Here is a 20,362-nt window from a genome sequence, read left to right on the forward strand (position 1 = left end):
TTTATCAGTGTGTATGTTGGCAGGTGGAGAGGCTGGAGATTGAAATAGGCCTCACTCATGCTCTACCACTAAGCTATATCTCCAACCCTAATTTAAATTTATTTCTGAACTTATATATAAAAACATAAATTGGCTGGGCATGGTGATGAATGCCCTTAATCTCAGTGACTAGGGAGGCTAGGGCAGGAAGATTGTGAGTTCAAGGCCAGCTTTGGCAACTTAGTGAGACCCTGTCTCAAAATTAAAACAAATAAAACACAAAAAGACCTGGGAATGGAGCTGAGTAGTAAAGTGCCCCTGGGTACAATCTCCAGTATAAAAACAAAAGTACATATTAAACCTTAATGGGCACCATGTAATGTTTTGTACATGATAGACTCTGACAGGATAAACAAGTATCTCCTCTAACATAATTGGTTTTTGACCTCTTCATACACAGTGCTGCCACTGGGGCTGAATCTAAACTGAGTACTGGTGGGGCAGCTGCTGTTCAGGCTTCGGGTATACCCAGGGTGGAGAGAGGGGGCCACTCCTTTATAGAAGCAGCTAGATAACAGTGTCTTCTTATATGAATGAAGGTCATGGGACTCTCTTTCTCTCTGGAGTTTCCTGTCAGGAATGGCTACTGGACGCCTCAGTGGCAAAAGAAGCTCTTCTGTGGGCCAGCCTGCTGTGGGGAACATTTGCTCCTGCTATGTGGAAGGTAGCAATAGCCTCTGCCTTTCTTCTTTGTTCCTAGCTGTCTCCTGGTGTGTCAGGTATACCAGTCAAAGTTTTCCAGGTGGATAATGTAATTTTTTTTCAATTATTTTGCTGTAGATTCTTTAGCTGGTGTTTGAGCCCTCTAAAAGCTGTTTTGGCTTACATGACTGTCTATATTTCATTTTATTTTGGAGAATGTTAAGTCAGCTTTGCATTACTAAAGCAAAATGCCTAATAAAAACAACTTAGAAGAAAGATTTATTTTGGCTTCTGGTTTTAGAGTTTTTAGTCCATGGTTAGCTGGCTCCATTTATTCTGGGTCTGGGCTGAGGTAGAACATGGTAAGAGTGTGTGGTGGAGCAGAGCTGCTTACCTCATGGCGGTTGGGAAGCAGAAACAGAGAGGAGAGAAGGGGGAGAATGGGGCCAAGGACAATATATATCCTTCTAGGGTGTACCTGCAGTGATCTACCTGTTTCAACTAGGCCCCACATCCTATAATTTCTACTACCTCCCAACAAAGTAATCACCCATGAATTAATCTATTGATGCAGTCAGAACTCTCATGATCCTATTGCTTCTTACAGAATCTCACCTCTGGGCATTGCTCCACTGGGGATAAAACTTTCAATGCATGAGACTTTGGGGGACATTCCAGGACCAATCCCTAACAAGGAATGAGAGCTATTAACTCCATGTCCATCATCTTGGTGATGTTGACCTTTCAATCTAGCCATCATTTTAACTTGTGTCTCCCCCATCCAATCTTGTTTTTTAAAGTTTAAAAATATGGCTCTTAGTAAAAGAAATAACTTGGCTTTAATCTTGTATGAGTATAGAGAGATTTATCATCTATACATTTATCATCATAATTTTTCACGCTCATAGTCTTCTCCTATGCTTTCTGATTTTATTGTCTCTATATTACTATTCAATTTTCTTTTATTATTTGGACAGTTTGTTGGCTTTTCTTTTTTATTTATTGGAAATATATTCCATTTTTAATTCTATCAGTGATTAATAGTTTCCCACAAACATGCATGTATAATCACTTTCAAATACTCATGCTGTGACACTTATTTCAAACAAAGTCAAGTAATGCAGCACATTTATTTCCTATCTGTAAAAAAAAAAAATCTGATTTCCTAGATTTCCTTAGATTTTATCAGTTTATTCTGGAGCAGAGAATTCCATCATTTGGAAATAGGATTTTTAAGAATCAACTATCTCTCAATCATGTTTCATCATCACTTTTGTTTACCTTATCGGCCTTTCTCCCTTGAGTGGTTATTTCCTTAATTTAGTTGTCCTTTGTGTTCAATTAGCTTAATAGTAAATTGATACCATTATTCAAGTGCTTACCAATCACCATTCTAAATATTCCATGTGCTTTGGCCAGTATCACTCCTCTTATATTGTGTGTATGTGAGAATATGTACCTATGAATCCTATATGTACAACTATAATGTACAGATAAAAACATGGAAACAATAAATATTGCATATGCATTTTATTATTTAAATGTCAGTATTGTTATGAGTGTGACACAATGATAAATTGTACTGATGAGAAAATTGTGGTGTGGGAGAGTTGAGCAACTTGTGTAATTGCATGAAGCTACTAAAGGAATCAAGATTTCAACTCTGGCTAGTGTCAATCTAAAACTTGTGGCCTTAACCTCTACAGTAATGGCTTTGAGCTGTGGTAATTTTGCTCTTACAGGTAACAATTAGCAACGTCAGAAAAGAAGATAGTTTTGCTTGTTATCATTGAAGAACTGATGGTGTGTCTCTGGCATCTATTAGATAAAGTCAGTGATGCTGCTAGTCATCCTGCAATGCACAGGACAGCCTCCACAACCAAGGGTCATCTGCCTGAAAGGTAACATTTTCTGTCATTATTTCCTTTTCATTTCTGTCATCATGATAAAGCATGCTATCTCTTACATCCAAAACATAATTTCTTTTAGCTTGGGCTGTTACATTATAGTTCACTGATGCAAGGTCTTCTTGAATCTTGTTAATAACATTGAGGAAGATGGGCTCAAATATTATATTATTTATTGAAGAAAATTTAAATATTTTTGCCAGTTTGAGTGTGAGATATTTCTCATTCTCATTTTTCCCTTAAGAGTAATATTCTCTAAATATATTTTTTACTATTTATGTTCTTCCTCTGAGAATTGCTCATTCATAATTTCCTTTTTATTTTCTGTTGTTGAATATTTATTTTATTAATACACATTAATTGTACATTTTAATGGATTCACTGTGACATTTCCATACATGCATACAGGATATATTCATAGTGTCCCTTCATCTTTGTTTCACTCCCACTCTCCATCCCCTTAGCATAGTTCCCGGTTCCTAATAATCACTGTTTGATTTTTAGGTTGACCTCCTCTCCCCTCCCCAACACATGAAAAGGAACATGCAATTTTTGCCTTTGTATTTGGCTTATTTTACTTAACATGACGTCCTTCAATTCCATCCAAATGCTACAAATGACAGAATGTTATTTTTCTTTGTGACTGAATAATACTTCATTGCTTTTATGTATATCATATTTTCTTTAACTGATTTTTCTGTTGATTGGCACCTAGGTATATTTAGTTATTGTGAAGAGTGCTACAATAAGTAGGGGTATGCAGGTATCCTTTTGTATGCTGACTTCATTTCTTTTGAATCTATGATCCAGGAGAGAGAGAGATGGATTGTATGGTAGCTGGTTTTCTTATTTTTTATTTTTCAGAAACTTCCATAGTTTTCTCCATAGTGGCTGTACTAATTTACATTCCCACCAACAATGTCTAAGAATTGCTTTTTCTCTACATCTTCACCAGCATTTATTATTTTCTGTTTTCTTAGAGTAGTCATTCTAAAGTGAGATAGTATCTTATTGTAGTTTTTAAATGCATTTCTCTGCTAGCCAAGGATATTGAGCATTTTTTTTTCTTCTATTTGTTAGACATTTATATTTTTTCTTTTGAGAAGTATCTACCCAGGTCATTTGCCTATTTTTAAATTGGATCGATCCTTTTTTGGTGCTTTTTAGTTCTTATATATTTTAAATATTAACCCTCTGTCAGATGAATATCTGGAAAATATTTTCTTTTTCTTTAGGTTGTCTTTTCACTTTGTTCATTGCTCCCTTTGTTACACAGAAGCTTTTTAGTTTGCTGTAATTCCGTTTATCAATTTTTATTTTTGTTTCCAGAGTCCTACCCAGAAAATCAATATCTATGTCTGTGTCTTGAAGTGTTTCCTTATGACTTCCTTTAGTGGTTTCAGAGATTTTGGTCTCACATTAAGGTCTTTGATCCATTTTGACTTGATTTATCTACAGGATGAGGGATGGGAGTCGTGATTCAAATTTCTACATGTGGATGTCTCGCTTTCCCAGCGCTATTTGTTGGAGAGGCTGTTCATTCTTTTATGTGTGGATTTATTTCTGGGATCTCCTGTTTTTTTTTTTTTTTAAATGCCAATGCCATGCTATGGATCTATATGTCCTATATGTCCTATATGTACTATTGATCTATATGTAGTATGTCTTGAAATCAGGTATTGTATTACTTCTAGTTTTGTTCATTTGTCTCAAGATAATCTGGGCTATTTGGGAATCTTTTGTGCTTCCTTGTGAACTTTAGTGTTTTTTTTTTTTTTTTTTTTTGTAGTTTTATGAAGAATGTCATCCATATGTGATGGGAATTGCACTGAATCTGTAGATCTCTTTGTGTAGAATGAATATGTTTGAATAATACTTACATTCTTTTAATCTATGAAAATAGGAGGTCTTTCCATCTTTTAGTGTCTTTTCAACTTTATTCATCAGTGTTTTGTAATTTTTCTGGAAAGACTTTCATTTCCTTAAATTTATTCCTATGCATTTTGTGTGTGTGAGTGTGAGTATGTGTGTCTATTGTGAATGGATTGGTTTCATTCTCAACAAAATCATTATTGGTATATAGAAAAATCTATTGACTTTAATATGTTGATTTTAAATTCTGCCACTTGAATGAATTTGCTTATCAATTCTAATAGTCTTTTGGTGGAATCTTAAAGTTTTTCTCTGTAAGCATATCATCTTCCAACAAGGACAATTTAAGATTTCCTCCTTTATATTTGTATGCCTTTTATTTGTTTCTTTTGCCTCATTTATCTGGTGAAAACTTCTAGTACTATATTGAATAAGAATAGTGGACCACTTTATTTTGTGCATGATCTTACAGAAAATATTTCCATGTTTGCCCTAGTATGATGTTGGGCTGTGGGTTTGTCATATACAGCCTTCATTCTGTTGAAGTGTGGTCTTTCTACACCTAATTTAGCCAGGGTTTTTATCATGAGGGTATGTTGAATTGTATCAAATGCTTTTTCTGCATCTATTGAGATGGTCATTGATTTTAGTACTTTGTTCTATTTATGTGATGTATTACATTTATTGTTTGTGTAGGTTGAGTCATCCTTGCAACCCTGGAATGAAAAGAACTAAATCATGGTGGATAATTTTTTTGATATACTATTGAATTTGATGTACATCATATGGCATTTTATTTTTGAAGTATGTCCATCTTTTGTTCATTATGGTTGTTAATCTCTGGATTTTTAAAAACTGTGTTCTTGTCAGCTTTTGGTATCATGATAATGCTGGTCTCATTGAATGAGTTTGGAATGATTCCTTCCCTTTCAATTCAGTGGAGTAGTTTTAAGACTTGCCATTAGATCTTTAAAGATTTGATAGAATTTACCAGTGAAGGCATCTGAGTCTGGGCTTTTCTTTTTGGGGAGACTCTTTATTACTGATTCAGTCTCGTTACTTGCTATTCTTCTATTCAGGTTTTTTATACCATTTTGGTTCAATTTGGTAGGTGATATGTTTTCAGAAATTCATCCATTTCTTCTAAATTTTCTATTTTTTTAGGATATAGTTTTTGAAAATAATGCCTAAAGATCCTTTGAATCTCTGAGGTAACAATTATGATGTCTCATCTTTCTCTCTAACTTTATTTCGGTCTTCTGTTAGTCTGGCTCAAGGCTTGTCAATTTGGGTTATCTTTCCAGAGGTTCAACTCTTTGCTTCATAGATATTTTTTTGCATTGCTTTATTAGTCCCTATTTCACTTATTTCTGCTCTAATCTGTATTATTTCCTTGTACTAATTTTGGATTTGGTTTCTTCTTAGTTTTGTAAGGCCTTGAGATATATCATTAGGAGGCTTATTTGACATCTTCTGTATTTTTAAAAAATAGACAGTTACTTCTATAAATGCACTATTGTATTTGTTATGTACTATAGGTTTTTGTATGTTGTTTCCATTATTGTCTATTTCGAGAAAATTTTAATTTTCCCTCTGACATCCTCAATGACTCACAGGTTCATTAAAAAGTGTGTTGTTCAGTCTCCATATATTTATATAATTTCTAAAATTTGTTACTGACTTTTGATTTTATTCAGTTATGATCAGAAAAGATATAGAATATGATTTCAGGTTTGGTTTTTATTGATTTGCTAAGACTTAAGCATTTGTCTGGATGATTGATCCATTGACAAAAGTGAGATTGAAATCCTCCACAATTATTGTATTGGAGCCTAGGTCTAATAGTGTTTCATAAAATTGGGCGCTCTAGTCTCAGGTACACATATATGTAAAATCATTATTTTTCTTGTTGCATTAATCCCTCGTTCATCATACACTTTTTTGTTTTGTCTTAAAGTCCATTTTGTCATATAAAAGGATACCAACTCCTGTTTACTTTAGTTTTCATTTGCTTGGAATATCACTTTCCAACCTTTCACTTTCAGTCTCTGTGTGTCTTTACTGGTGAAGTCAGTTTCTTGTAGGAAGAATGTTGTTGGGTCTTCTTTTTAATCCATTTGGTCAGGATGCTTCTTTTAATTAGAGAACATAATTCATTTACATCCAAGATTATTATTGACTGGTAGGGACTTAGTCCTGTCATTTTTCTGGTTTTCTTTATTCTTTTTTTTCCTCTTTTTTCTTGTTTTGGTTTGATACTTTACTATATAGATAATATTTGACCCTTTTCTAATTTCCTTTTGTATATCTGCTCTTTTAGTGGGAATTATGATCATGAAACCATGTAAAAGAATAATTATCTTTCACTTCTAAATGTAAAACTCAAGCAGTTTTTTTTTAAAGACTGATCTCATAGCATTAATTCCCTGTTTTTGCTTATGTTGGAAGGTCTTCATTTCCTGAAGGACAGCTTGTTAGGTATAGTATTTTTGGCTTTTGGTTATTTTCTTGAAGGACTTAAAATATATATCATTCTGTGCCTACCAGGCTTGTAGGGTTTCTGCTGAAAATTTTTGTTAGTCTAATGGGGTTACCCTTAAATGTAATTTGGGCTTTTCTCATATTTTTAAGTTCTTTCTTGGTCCTGTATTTTAACATTTTGACTATAATATGCCACAGTGATATTTTTTCTGATAATGTCTATTTGGGGTTCCTACTGGTCTCCTGTATATGTATGTCCTTCGCTTTTCCAAGATTAGGGATGTTTTCTGCTATTATTGAATGGGTTTTCTGTGCTCTTACCCTCTTGTTTCTCCCCTTTGGACATGCCAGTGATGTGGAGTTTGATCATTTAATGGTGTCTCAACTACCTTGAATCCTACCTTCATACTGTTTTTGTTGTTATTAAATGTGATATTTTGAAATATCTTCCTTCAGGTGTCAATATTCTTTGTACTTGATCTTGTTTGTTGCTGAGGGTATCAACTGACTTTTTGTTTTGATTTATAGAGCCCTTTATTTCCAAGTTGTTTGGCTTTTTTTTCAGAAACTTTATGAAATTTCTTATTCATATCTTGCATTATTTTCTAATTTTATTTATCTGCATTATTATGGATCTCATCAAGCTTTTTTGTAATCATTCTTTTAAATTATTTTTTAGACATTTTATCCATTTCCATATCTTTGGAAACTGTTACTATGGAGTTATTTATTGCTTCCCCCCACCCCTTCTATCTCTTTTATGGGATGGCCTTCTTGGTGGCTTTCTTCTGAAGATGTGTCTTAGGGAATCAGTTTCTTATGCAATGTTGAATTTATTTCCAGTTCAACAAAATGCAACTGTTCTATAGTTTTAGTTTTTGTGAGTTTGGGCATAGTGTATACTGTGTCAGAGAGCCACACTGTCTCTGTAGGTCATGCAAGAACGAGGCTATTCTAGCAGTTCAGGCAGGTGTGGTGTAGATAATAGGGTACACCCTGTGTTGTTACTCCTGCAGTTGGAACCATCACCACTATGAGGTAATAGAGGTTTTCTCAGGCACTGTTGATATTGAATCTGATACTTGTAAGGGTCCCTGGTACTGGAGGTACCTGTAGTGGTGAGGTGTCTAAAACTCTTGTCCTCTGGCTAGATAGCTGTGTGGACACACATGCTTCATGGGGAGTGGTGGGGACAAGAATCACTGCATACCCTTTGTGGTATTTATACCAAGTATTGTCAGCAGTGCAAGATCAGAGAAGTTGTGGCCAGTGGGTGGACCTGTGGCAGTAAGTGTTGTTTTCCTGCTTTGACTGTTGGAATGTCCATGTAGGAATGGGGCCTTAGCCCTCCTAAGTCATGCATGCCTAGGAATGGGTTGACAGCTAGGGGTTTTCTCCCCCTCACCCAATTAATTCAGCTGTAGTGCCAGCCAGGGATTGAGTGGGAGCAGAATGTGGCTGTCACGAGAGAAACTTTCTCGACCTTCTTAGGCTGCATGCCTTGGTGGGTAGGTTAGGGGTGGAGCCACAAAGTTCTTTCCCTACCTTGTTAGTGACAGGTACCTGTGCTTACCTCTGTTGGTGGGGGTGAGGGCAAGAAACCGTGGGAATCTCATGGATAATTGCCTCTGGTCCTGGCCCTGGTGTGAAATCATATAGTCACCTCGCCACACCCTTGGCATCAGAAGGCAGGATCCTGGTCCTCTTGTTCTTAAAGGTGGTGTCCTTCCCTTTCCTCCACCTGTTGCAATACTCATCCCCTCTGGTGCCGTGTTCTCAGTGGTTTTATGTCACTCACTCTACCTAGCCAACATAGTTCTTGAGGCACAGTTTAAACACTGAGTACAGTGGGATGTCTGTGGCCTCCAAGATGTGAAAAGGCAGGATTTTCTGACCACAAGACTAACTCAAACTCAGATAATATGTCCTTCTCAAGATGGCTCCTGCCTAAGCATCCTGGGGGGTTGCTGGGATACCAATCCCTTTTCCAAAGCCAGGATACTACACCAATTTCAGGTTACTTACCTAGTTAGACTGTATACCTGTATGGGTTGTAAAGCCTCTCAGTAGCTGGGATCGCCAGGATTCATACTGATAGAATTTGCTGGAATTCTTTCATCTTCAACCCTGCAGAGGGGAGACGCCCCCTTCCCCTGCTGGTGCTGCAGGTGCCAAATCCTGTGTTTCTCTTCCTATGCTGTTGTCCCAAGCCTTTGGATATCACAAGGTTCCCACTGATATCCAGTGTTCTCCTCTGACCACTCACATCAATATGCAGTTTAGATCCTATTGCTTTGGTTCTTTTTGTGAAGGAGCAGGAGAGGACTAGGTGCCTCTATTCAGCCATGCTTCCCACAGATTTCTATTAGATTTTTAAAATGATTTATATAAATTTGTGCCATCTAGTCTAAATTTTTCTTTCAGTGGAACTGTGCATATGATTTTTCACTTGTCTTAGGAAAGTTTAACCAAATTAAAATTTAAAATCGATTTCTTTGTAACTAAAAATTATTCTTTAATCCTAGATTGTGCAGACAGTTATTCTGAACCATTACATTTCGACTCAATTGTGAGGTATGAAATTCATCTAGATTTCATTTTTGTTATGCATTAAAATCTAGTTTTATATATTTCTATATAATGTAGAATGTATACTTTTATTATATATTAATATGTACACTTAACTATTCAACCCCACATGATACCAGTGACTCAATATGAATAGCCGTTTCTTAGGAACCTATTTAAATTCGTTGTCTGTTTATATATTTCTGTGCAAATAGAAAGTCATTTCATCCCTCTCGGTCTCCAATTCTTAAGGGAGACATTTGAATAAAATGATTTGATTCATGAAGTTTAAGAGCTAAAAGAAAATCTTAGCATCTACATTGATATTTCCTGAGAAAGATGACAATATAGACCTGTATTAACTTGTCAAACTTGAATGCTTTTCCATAAAGGAGACAAAAACATCATGGGCTTTTCATTTTAGCCTTTTCAGGTTGGAATTTTGACAATCAAGTAAAACCAATATAGTTAAATGATCTAAATACACCAACCATGTAGAGATTGGCCTTAGTTTTTTTTTGTTGTTGTTGTTTTTTTTTTTTTAGATACAAGTTGACAAAGTGTGTGTTAGCTAAAGGTATCATACTGTAATTGTAAAAATTATAGATAACTCAAAGCCAGGTTAAAAGAAAGCTATACCAGTAATGGGGTATGTTAGACATTAGAACAGCAAAACACTACTAAGAACAAGGAGTAATAATGCATAGAAGGGTCAAGTCGCCAAGAAGTTGTCATAATCTTAAATGTGTATACCTAATAATAGCTTCACAATTAAAAGAAAAACAGAAATAAATTCACAATTATGTTTGGAGACATCCACAGTTTTTCTCAGTACTAGTAGAAAATCAGAATATTTAAGAACATTCTCTGTCAACCAGCTTCACTAACACTTTACCCAGCAGCAAAGCATATATTTCTTTCTAGTGCACTTGAAACATTTAGACTGAAACCATATAAAGTGAATGCTTTAACCATGATGGAGTCAAACTGGAAATAAAATATATTTAGAAAAGTCTCTAAATATTTAGAAATTTTATCAGATACTTACATATAACCAATCCATCTAAGAAGTTACATGGGAAATTACAAAGCACTTTTAAAAGAATGAAAACTAAATCCAGCATAGCAATTTGTGGAATGTATTTGAGGTAGTGCTTTCAGGAAAATTTGTGACATTATGTCATTTATTTAAAAAGACAAAAGGAATAATCATCTAATATCTGACTTTAATAAACCAGAAAGAAAATTAAACCCAAGTTACGCAGGTGAAAGAAAATAGGACCATTAGTGTATATCATAAAGACAGGAGGACAAAAACAGTAACATACCAACTGATTTTAAAATGTACCCTGATGCTGAGTGTGTGTGTGTATATATATATTTCATAGATTAGGATTTATCTAGCATCAGGAACCATGCCCTAGTTTGAGGTTCTGCAAAACTAACACTAGAAGCCTGTAGCAGAAATATCACTGACCTGGGAGATCCAGGAGTGCGAGAAGCAAAGGGGCCAGCTGTTTCAAAGACTGGGATGATCACAGAAGCAGGTAGTGCCAGGGGAGGGCAGTCTCTTCCCTGTGTGCCCAAGAAGTTCTTCCAAATGAAGGGAGAATCAGACATTCATCCAGGGACATTCCCTGAGTCTAATCAGTATGATTATTTTCATTGTTTGTGGCAATCACAGGTGCTATATTGAGCTAGGTAGTATAATAATATCTTTAAGCAAATTAAGAGAAAACAAACCTTACTTCAAACTTTTTTTTTTTTTTTAAAGACCCAATGAAAGATATTAGACTAGGACTGTCATATATAAATGTGTCATTCTTTGAGATAAATTCAATATATAAATTATAAACATAAGTGAATTAGAGGTTCTTAAGGATATGTGATTACCTTAAATAATAATTCTTCAGATTTCCTTTGAATAGTAAATGCTCCATTAAGGTTTTAAATACTCTGGCCAAATTTGATTTCTGTGCATATCTTTAAGTACTTGTAATGTGAGGCTTAGATGTGCAGAGCTTTTGCTTTTATCTAGAATGATTAAACTGCCACATGTGTTAATGGAGCATTGAAGTTGACAGAGCTTACTGACAACCTTAGAGGGATTTTTGAAAGTAATACAAGAGGTATTGTCCTGACTACAGCAGAAAAAACTTAGTAATTTTGAAATCCTATCATTTGTTTTTCTCCAAAGGCCTATCATAAAATATAGGTACTAATGAGTAGACATATACTGTACATTTTGAAGAGAATAAATAAATTGATCCAATTAAATATATACTGCAAAAATCTCATAATTAATCAAAGCAGTCCTGAACTGCCATTTATTCAAATGTTTCATGCTTTATAAAATTGATGTGTTCCTAAAGAGTTTGTCATATCTTGTAAAACAATAAGTCATTTTAAGATACATCTGACTTTTTCAATAAATTGATGAAAACTTTTATAATTTTTAATTTAAATTGTTGCATTTCCTTCACAGGTTTAACAATGTTCTACAAGATATAGGTAAGTACACTAGTACTTCCTTATTTTCAGTGTCATTATGTTCAAGGAAGCAGCTATACATTATATCTGTTGAATGAAAATTAGAACCAAATAATGTGAAGAGTGTTATATAGGGTAAAAAGGGCATGGTGTTTTTATTAGTAAGTAATTATTTGCATAGATGAAATAAGAAGGCAAAAGTGTTGCAAATGCTTAGAATACATCCATTTATTAATGCATATGCCAGAGATCGCATCATACTATGCATTTGGAAAAGTCATTAACAAAGCAATTGCCTAAGAGTTTAACACAAATTAGCCAATCTCACTGGTCTGGGTGTTTTCACACCCAGTAGCAGAATGAGTAGTGTCATCTTTCTCAGAACCAATCTCTTCTTTAACATATTAGGCCAGCTTGTTTACAAAACAGTCTATGTAATAGGTTCTTGTTTCTGCATGTGTAGGTAGTCCACTAACAGTTATGACCATAAATTACAATTACTATTCTGTAACCAAGGAGTTAGGCACAGATTCCAAAAAGGCAAATCCTAAAACTCCAGAAAATGCAATATTCATAAGCTATTTCATAATAAAAAACCAAACCAATGTTGGGATATCAATGTACTAAGCTGTGTTGTTTTCCTATTGAATATGATGCATTTTGGGCTTATAAATAACAAACTGAAGAAATTGCTTACAATTTTGCATTTTGTCCTTTCACTAAATATATGAATACATAAATTTTGGTTCCAGTGCAATATATAATAATGCTGCATTCAGAATAAATCACTGAGTTTTGTTAAAAAAAAAAAAACATTTAACTGATTATAGTCATAACTGTCAGAGGGAAATTACTAACAGAACAGTTATTCCATACCATTTCTAAACCATTAAGCCTATGACTTTCCAAAGAATAATTATGGTAAAGCTGAGACATAATGCTATGTGGCAAATGCATCAACTTACCTTTTTTTTTTTTTTTTTTTTACAAATGTGATGTGACCTTGGCAGTTTTAAAGAACATAGGTTTGTCAATATATCAAACGTTAACAAACTATTTAGCATTGCTTTGTGTAAGTTTGCTTTAATAGCATTTCTTCACAGTGATATTTCAGAAAGGTTGGAAACTGGTCAGCATAAAATATTTCCCACCTTTTCTATTTTAATTTGTATGCAAAAATCATCACAATATATCTGCAACTATAAAATTACAAATACTTTCTAGAAGTCACCGCATTTCTAGTTATGGTAGAAAAGGGTATTTACTCAGATGAATGAGGTAAGGCTAAAACAGAAGTTGAGTAACAAATGATTTCTGATGGTGCCATATAAACTAATGTAACAAAGATAACTAATGGACAAACTTAAAAAGACTTTTCATGGCTAAGAAATTGGTAATGAGATGAAATAAACATTTAAAGAGAATCTTGATATTTCACTTTACATCATAATTTTGGCACTTCATGGAACATTGATTTCCCAAAGACCAGAATTGGTATAAAAGTTCAGCAGGTTTTGCACATACCTTGTAGACATTGTACTTGAGTACTGGCAAACAGTGAAAAGTAGTGAAATAAACATTCCCATGTATTTGCACATGCATGCAGTAGTCAAACAATGAGAGTATATGGATTCTCAAAAGATATTTCAGTATTTGTTTCAAGCACTCTCTTCAGTAGATCTTGTTTCAGATTTAAGTCTTACAAATTCTTTAGCAACATCATCGCTGGTCCTCTGAGAGAGTATTCTGAGGATAGTCAAACCAGTTTCATCCATGGAGATATTTTTCAAAAGAGGATACCAAGCCCCATAGCTTCCTTTTTCAGCTATGTTCTGTAGTTGAATTACTGTCATTCCAATAATTCGATCTTCTCGGGCAAAGCAGTAATCCTTAACTGACAGGTGAAGTTCATAAGCCCCTGGACGGTTTTCATTACCTAGAACGCTGTGTGAATTAGAAATACAAATTGAGCAGATTTTACTTATAGTTCTAAAATACTAACATTGTGTACCTTGCTTAAAAAGGTTATGGTGGCAAATAGAGAAGCATTGTATTTTTAACCATGACCCTTTAAATGTCACTTAAGATTTTCCATTAAAATTTATGACAGTAACCTAACTTACTTTTGCTTTCCCTAGATAGAAAAAAATACGCTTTACTGCATTAATGTTAAGCATAGTGATCAAAATGAGAAGTAAAATACTGTGTTGTTTAATTATTAAAATCAGGATTTCACATATCCTCATCGATAAAGACTGTGGCTAGGATAGAGTTGCTAAGGGTTTGGGGAGCTAGGTTTGAGGGGTACTCTTTGAGGAATCTCTATGCTAATTCAACATCAGCAACTATTTTTTTTTTAATATTTATTTTTCAGCTTTCGGCAGACACAACACCTTTGTATGTAGTGCTGAGGATCTAACCCGGGCCACACGCATGCCAGGCAAGCGCTCTACCGCTTGAGCCACATCCCCAGCCCAACATCAGCAACTATTATCTTTTCTTTACCCAAGGCTCCTGGAAAAGCTATTATATCTAAGAGCTTTTACTCAGGGAAATAACGATGCTACATTAGATACAAATCTCCAGCGTACATCAGTTCCAGCAGAGTCTGGTGCTTCAATGCCAATTCCTTCCTACAGTTAGGCCTGTCAAGTGTGTAGCTGAGGGTGGCCTCTACTAGCAACAGCCTACGACAACCTGTCAGTGTAGAACTGCATATTTTGAAGAAGGTTGAGTGGTGATATTCTGGGAATAGTCTTCTTCCACCCATTATTTTAATTCACTCACAGATGTTCTTGACTTTTTAATGAATGCACATCTATCTGTCGGCAGTAGCAGCTTCCAATATTCTTTTTCCGATGAAACATTTTTCAGAGTCAAATTTTGTCACCAGTTTACATTGATAACTAAACTGTGCACTTGTTTTAGAGAATCTGAATGCAAAAGAAATTGGTGGCTTGATAGGTAAGAACAGGAGAGCAAAATCTGATAGCAGTCATATCTTTGTGTACATTAAAATTCTGCCTTTCCAAGAACAGTGGTTGTGGTAATTCAGTGTTGATATGTAGACCTTCACACAATCCAAGTGATTTTTGATACTTTAGAAAACTTGTGTAACTTGGAAGAGCAGACAGGTGGAATTCTATGAGCTGGTTTATTACTAGGAATTATTGTGATTAATCTATTAGACTCTTGATACATACTGTAGAATAGTAAGAAAGTGAGATATTCAGAGAACAGAATTCTTAAAGGTGCATGAAAAACCAAGAGAACCAACCAGATCAGTAAGGAACTATTGGGGTATATGGAAATTTCTAAGGTTTTTGTCCTGGATCTCCTTCTCTATCTCTAGGTTAGCTCATTTCATTTAGATTTATGGAATTGCATAAGATCTATAGAAAGACAGTTCTAAAATTATACCCAACTGAGGATTTGGCATCTCCAAAACAAAATCCTTGATGTCATGTCTTTTCCTTATTTTCCCATTTCAGTAAATCACAATTTAACCAGGTTCTCATGCCAGAAACCTAGGGTGGTTCTTGTTTTCATCAGTGTCAGGTATCTTTGTCCCACCTGGATCCATTCTCCACCCTTCTTTCACTCTGTAGTCCTACAGGTCAGCATTCTATTGCAGTGATAGTGTTCTTTCTTGTTCTGGCTTGAACAAGAAAAAATTGCTTTTGGACAAAATGAAGCCCCAGAAGGGTTCAGAAACATTGAAGTCAGAGTCTTTACTTGCTTGGTTTCTTGGATCTGAGGCTGCCTTGAGAGCTATTTCTGTCCATGGAAAGTTGCTGCTCCCAGCTGACGACACATGGAGCTTTTACTTTCCCAGTGTTACTAATGTCCTAATGGCTCCTTGTTTCCTCCCTTCAAGATGTGGAGAGAGCCCCAAATCCCATCACTGTAGTCTACAGTCCCCTGTACTCACATGTTTGTAAATTCCTTTTTACGTAAGCATATCCTGAATTATCTTAAATTGAATGTTCCCGGGACTATGACATGTCTTTCTACCTCCAGTTCATGCAAGAATATAATTCCAACATGTATCTAGAACTTTTCTTTCCATTTTTTTTTTACTACCATGAATTAGTCAATATTATTGCTTGCCGGGATAACATTATAATAATCACAGTAACCTTCTTATTTATCTTTACCTGTTTGTTCTTAGTTCCTTGTAATCGTTCCTTTACACAACAGAATAATCACTTAAAGATACAAACTCAATATTCATCCCTTCATCTGAAAACCCTCCAAAGGGTCTTCTCATGGAGAGACAACTGCAAACCCTTCTGTGAAGTGATACCTGCACCCTCAATACCTCTCTAAACTCATCTCACTCTGAGCCACTCTACCCTATTAAATACGCCATGCTTGCTTCTGTTTTAGACTCCTTGCATCAGCTCTTTCCCTTGGCCTGAAACACTCTGGACTCTCTTCCCTATAGGACTGTTATTTCAGGATTCAGTGAAGCTTTCCTGACTAGCAACTAGCCATAGTACTTATTGCGAAGTTCTCTGCATAGTATTTACTACCCTATGACAAAAATCACAAACAAAAATATGGTGTTTTTTTTATCCATAGCTTACGTGTAACAGAAGGTCTTTGTCATGTATCCCATAACTACACACTGCCTGATACACAGTCACTAAACAAAGGGAACTAGAATGGGCTTTCTTCATTGCAACCTACAGAATACTTACACCAAGAGGCTTTACTTTAGAATAGCCATTGGCTGGTTGAAATAAATAAGTAAGGTTTATGACTTACAACTGAAATGTCTCATTGTACTTTGGTGACCATGTGTTGCTTTTTGTCTTTGTGCCTTGTTTTCTCTTCTTGTCTCCAAGGTTGGGACCCAGTAGGCAAACTTCCACAAAGGGGCGGAACATTGCTGAGGTCTGCCAGTTTAGGTCATTAATAGCAATCACTAAAATCCAAAAAGGGAAGGGATTGTGTTAGCAAATAAATGTGTGGAAACTTAGCTTCCTCCCTGTGGTTGTTATGCTGAATTTTTATTCTAAAAAAAGTGGTTTCATTTGATAGTGACCTTGAAGCAAAAACAATTTACTCTCCAAAATGCACTCCTAACAGGAATTTCTAAGCTGTGTGGCACTGGCATGGTGAAAAATTAGGTACAACTGATGGCTTCTGTTACTAACGACAAGTCAGCATTCCTTGTTATGTAAGACCATGGTGTTTTTCACATCAAAATTAAGATATGTTCATCATGAAATATGTATAAAATATATAGGAAATATGAAACTCCAATTTGAATTCTCAGAGAAACTGACAATATTTAAGTACAAAAACATTAGCTTTATTTTTAAAAGTGAATCATGAACATTTACTTCATTATTTTTCAAGTGCAAATATATTCCACTGTATGGATATACCAACTATACTTAACCAGTCACTTTAAACACTTAGGTGTTTCCTAATTTCAGGCAAACAATTTCAAATGAACGTTCTTATTTGTAAACGTTTGCTTATGCTTTGATAATATCATTAGGAAAATGCCTTGGAATTGCGAATGCAAAAGACACTTTATATGCATGACCCTTTATCTGTATTCTTACCAGTTATCTATTATATTCTAAAAGAAACATAGCTACAGTCTAAGATGCATTACGTAAAACAAATTTAAAATATATCAGGATACCATGGTTTCGATCATGAGTATATTGAGTAAAATGCTAACTCAAATTTCACCTTTTAAATTATTCTAGCATTGAGACTGCTTTTACAATGTGAAACTAATAGATTGAGCCATATATTAGTTCAAAAAATTGTTGAAAATCACAGAAAGAAATAAGTTGATAGGTTCTTACTATTCACATAATAGACTTAACATTTAGCTTTGAGAAGTTAGAAATTAGTACTATGGCTGGCTTCCTAATTAAAATCATAATACCAACCATGGAATGTTTGGTTTAAATACACAGGTATCTAAATTTCCATTCAGATGTTTTAAATAATTGTTTTGGTTTTCTGAAGAAATTGAGCATGACCTATATTTTAAAATATCCATTTTTTAAAATATATATATGAGAAAAATTACATTTTAATGTTATTGCTATGGCTGTTTAATAGGTTGTTTAATTTATCTGAACATGAACCATACCTTTTACAGTGACCTTATGCTCTCCAGTTCCTGGGGTTGCAGTGACATCCACGTGAACAGATATCTGACCCACTGCATCTTTGGAAGAGTGACCTGCGAGTAAGCAGAAGTTAACTGGCCTGGAATTTTAGACTACTTAATGAACATCTATGTTCTGTGCATGAGTTACAATATGTTATTGGACGTAAATGGTTCTTTCCATTAGTAGATCATAAAAATTGTTTTCTATACAGGTTTGGGTAGAATTATACTTAGCCTATTGAGCTAAAATTTCACAGGGTCTACAAAAGTTATAAGACACATTATTTCTGTTACATGAACTTGCAGTTGACTTACTCTGAACCTTAATAAAGTTGTAGTCACTGCGTATATACAAGGATGCATCATTGCTTTCATTCTTTTAAAAATTTTCTGTGATTTGACAGAGTAGTGGAGACCCAAAGATGACTCTGGAGAGCACTTGCTTTCATGAAGCTCACAGTAGTCCAGGAAGACGAAATACAGAAGTGTTATTGGAATAGGGTAAATGTATGATAGATACATTTGCAATGTGTATATATGGCATCAATAAGAATAGTCAACTCTATGCTGGTGAAGATTAATTCGGAGTTAAACATGTTTTATTGGAAAGTACTTGTGATTTAGAGTCGAATAAAACTTGAATTCAAGTCATAGTTATGTCACTACTGGTTCTGTGATCCTATATAATTTACTACATTCTTCAGTCTTAGTTTTCTCATTAGAAAAATGAGATCACCAGCCTTGAACATACACATTTTTCCCCATGAATCAAGGCACATGCAGTAATTATTAATCTTACCTTTTATCTTTTCACCTAAAACAGTTTATGATGGTCATTCTATTCAGTATTAAAGTTGCCATATTCTTTTCTATGACCGAGAATGTCACAGCACTAACTACAAAGTAAATGTTCAATGGATATACATGCTTGCAAATATTTAATATTAAAACACATGAATATATTACAAGTTAACCATTTTTCATTTGTTTTCAATTTATCATGAATCATTATCTTTCACTTATACAAGATTATTCGTAGTATAATAAGAGTGGAATATATTTGTCAAAGTTACAAAATTTTAGTTTGTAGCCCTTTACATTCTTATTTGCAATGTGTGAGATTAACAAGAATCTTATTTTCATAGAAAATATTCTCACAAAATGGTTAATTCCTAAAGCTGAAAACAAAATATTCTGAAAGTCTTTAAATTTCTAACTTCAGAAAATCATCAGGATTTGGGCCAGAAACCTGTGGAAGAGCCTGTTCACTTCTAGGGCCTCCTTTACCCATCATAGCCATTTGATAATAGATTGAAATTATAAAATGGTCATTCTGGGCATAAGTAAACGGGCTGGCTATTCTCCGCTGGAAGGTGGGGAAATAAAAGGTGAAATGTTCCTATTCCTGAAGGGGAGAAAACAAATTGCAGGCCAGATAGTCATTTTGTTACAGGACTGGTTGTCTACCTAGATATTTGACTTGAGCAGAGTCAAATGGGTTAAAAACAACAAACAACAACAACAACAAAAACCCCACCACATTGAGTGTGCCCAGACTACCATCTGAAGTCCTTAATTCCCAAGTATGGGGGATGGCTTGATGTGCTAGATCTGGACATGAGGGAGGGAAAAGGCAATTGTGGGCTCTGTTCTTGTCAGGGATGGCCAAGCTGGGTGGAGCAGAGGCAAGTACCTCAGAGGACTGTGGTGTACTAACATTACAAGAGGCTGAGAAGGAATAAGTAGCCAAGTGTCCAGCCTTGTGAGAGCCCATCAAAACCTACGGGAACTATTTGGAAGTGAGTCTCACACCAGCTGCTTTAGGGACATCTTTCCCAAAGTCAATGACCTAAGACAAATGGATAACAACCTTTGGTCACTAAAGATTGCCATCAAAGTTCAAATACCATTTTCTGTTGTCTTCCTTTTCCTTCATTCCCAACACCAGGGAGACCACCCGGAGGAGGAGGAAAGGTATATACCAGAGAAGATCACACTTTACTCCTCTTCTCTTAGAGGCACTGTTTTAGCTTGCATTTAGGACAGATGCGGAAAGCTCAGGTGTGAAGGTGGAAGAAACTGATAAAACTCAAATTTTCTAGTATCACCAAAAACAGTAGGAAGCCCAACTATGATATTAGTAAGGAAGCCCAACTATGATATTAGTAAGAACCCTGTAAAAAGCAGGGTTCCTGAGAGAAAATTGATAGTATCTTTG

The 20,362-nt window shown here is 35.1% G+C and overlaps 1 protein-coding gene and 1 long non-coding RNA gene across 6 annotated transcripts in view; one reads left to right on the forward strand and one right to left on the reverse strand.

The window, feature by feature from the left end:
• LOC125613382 overlaps window positions 1-20,362 on the forward strand; it is a 40,039-nt gene that overhangs the window by 14,360 nt on the left and 5,317 nt on the right. Inside the window, exons 2-5 of the long non-coding RNA XR_007343955.1 lie at window positions 2,424-2,582; window positions 9,467-9,515; window positions 11,995-12,020; window positions 18,133-18,222. This is a non-coding gene — a long non-coding RNA (uncharacterized LOC125613382). The remainder of the gene's footprint in view (window positions 1-2,423; window positions 2,583-9,466; window positions 9,516-11,994; window positions 12,021-18,132; window positions 18,223-20,362) is intronic.
• Window positions 12,201-20,362, reverse strand: part of Unc13c (unc-13 homolog C) — a 583,769-nt gene continuing 575,607 nt past the window's right edge. For all 5 annotated transcript variants that reach the window (XM_048793668.1, XM_015480644.2, XM_048793667.1 and 2 more), the window contains 3 exons: window positions 18,124-18,216; window positions 16,770-16,929; window positions 12,201-13,943 (listed from right to left, as the gene is read on the reverse strand). In XM_048793668.1, the coding sequence (XP_048649625.1) occupies window positions 13,658-13,943; window positions 16,770-16,929; window positions 18,124-18,216 (539 nt within the window). In that variant the 3' untranslated portion in view covers window positions 12,201-13,657. The remainder of the gene's footprint in view (window positions 13,944-16,769; window positions 16,930-18,123; window positions 18,217-20,362) is intronic.

This window comes from Marmota marmota, unplaced genomic scaffold (assembly GCF_001458135.2).
Source record: "Marmota marmota marmota unplaced genomic scaffold, marMar, whole genome shotgun sequence".
Lineage (NCBI taxonomy): Eukaryota > Metazoa > Chordata > Mammalia > Rodentia > Sciuridae > Marmota > Marmota marmota.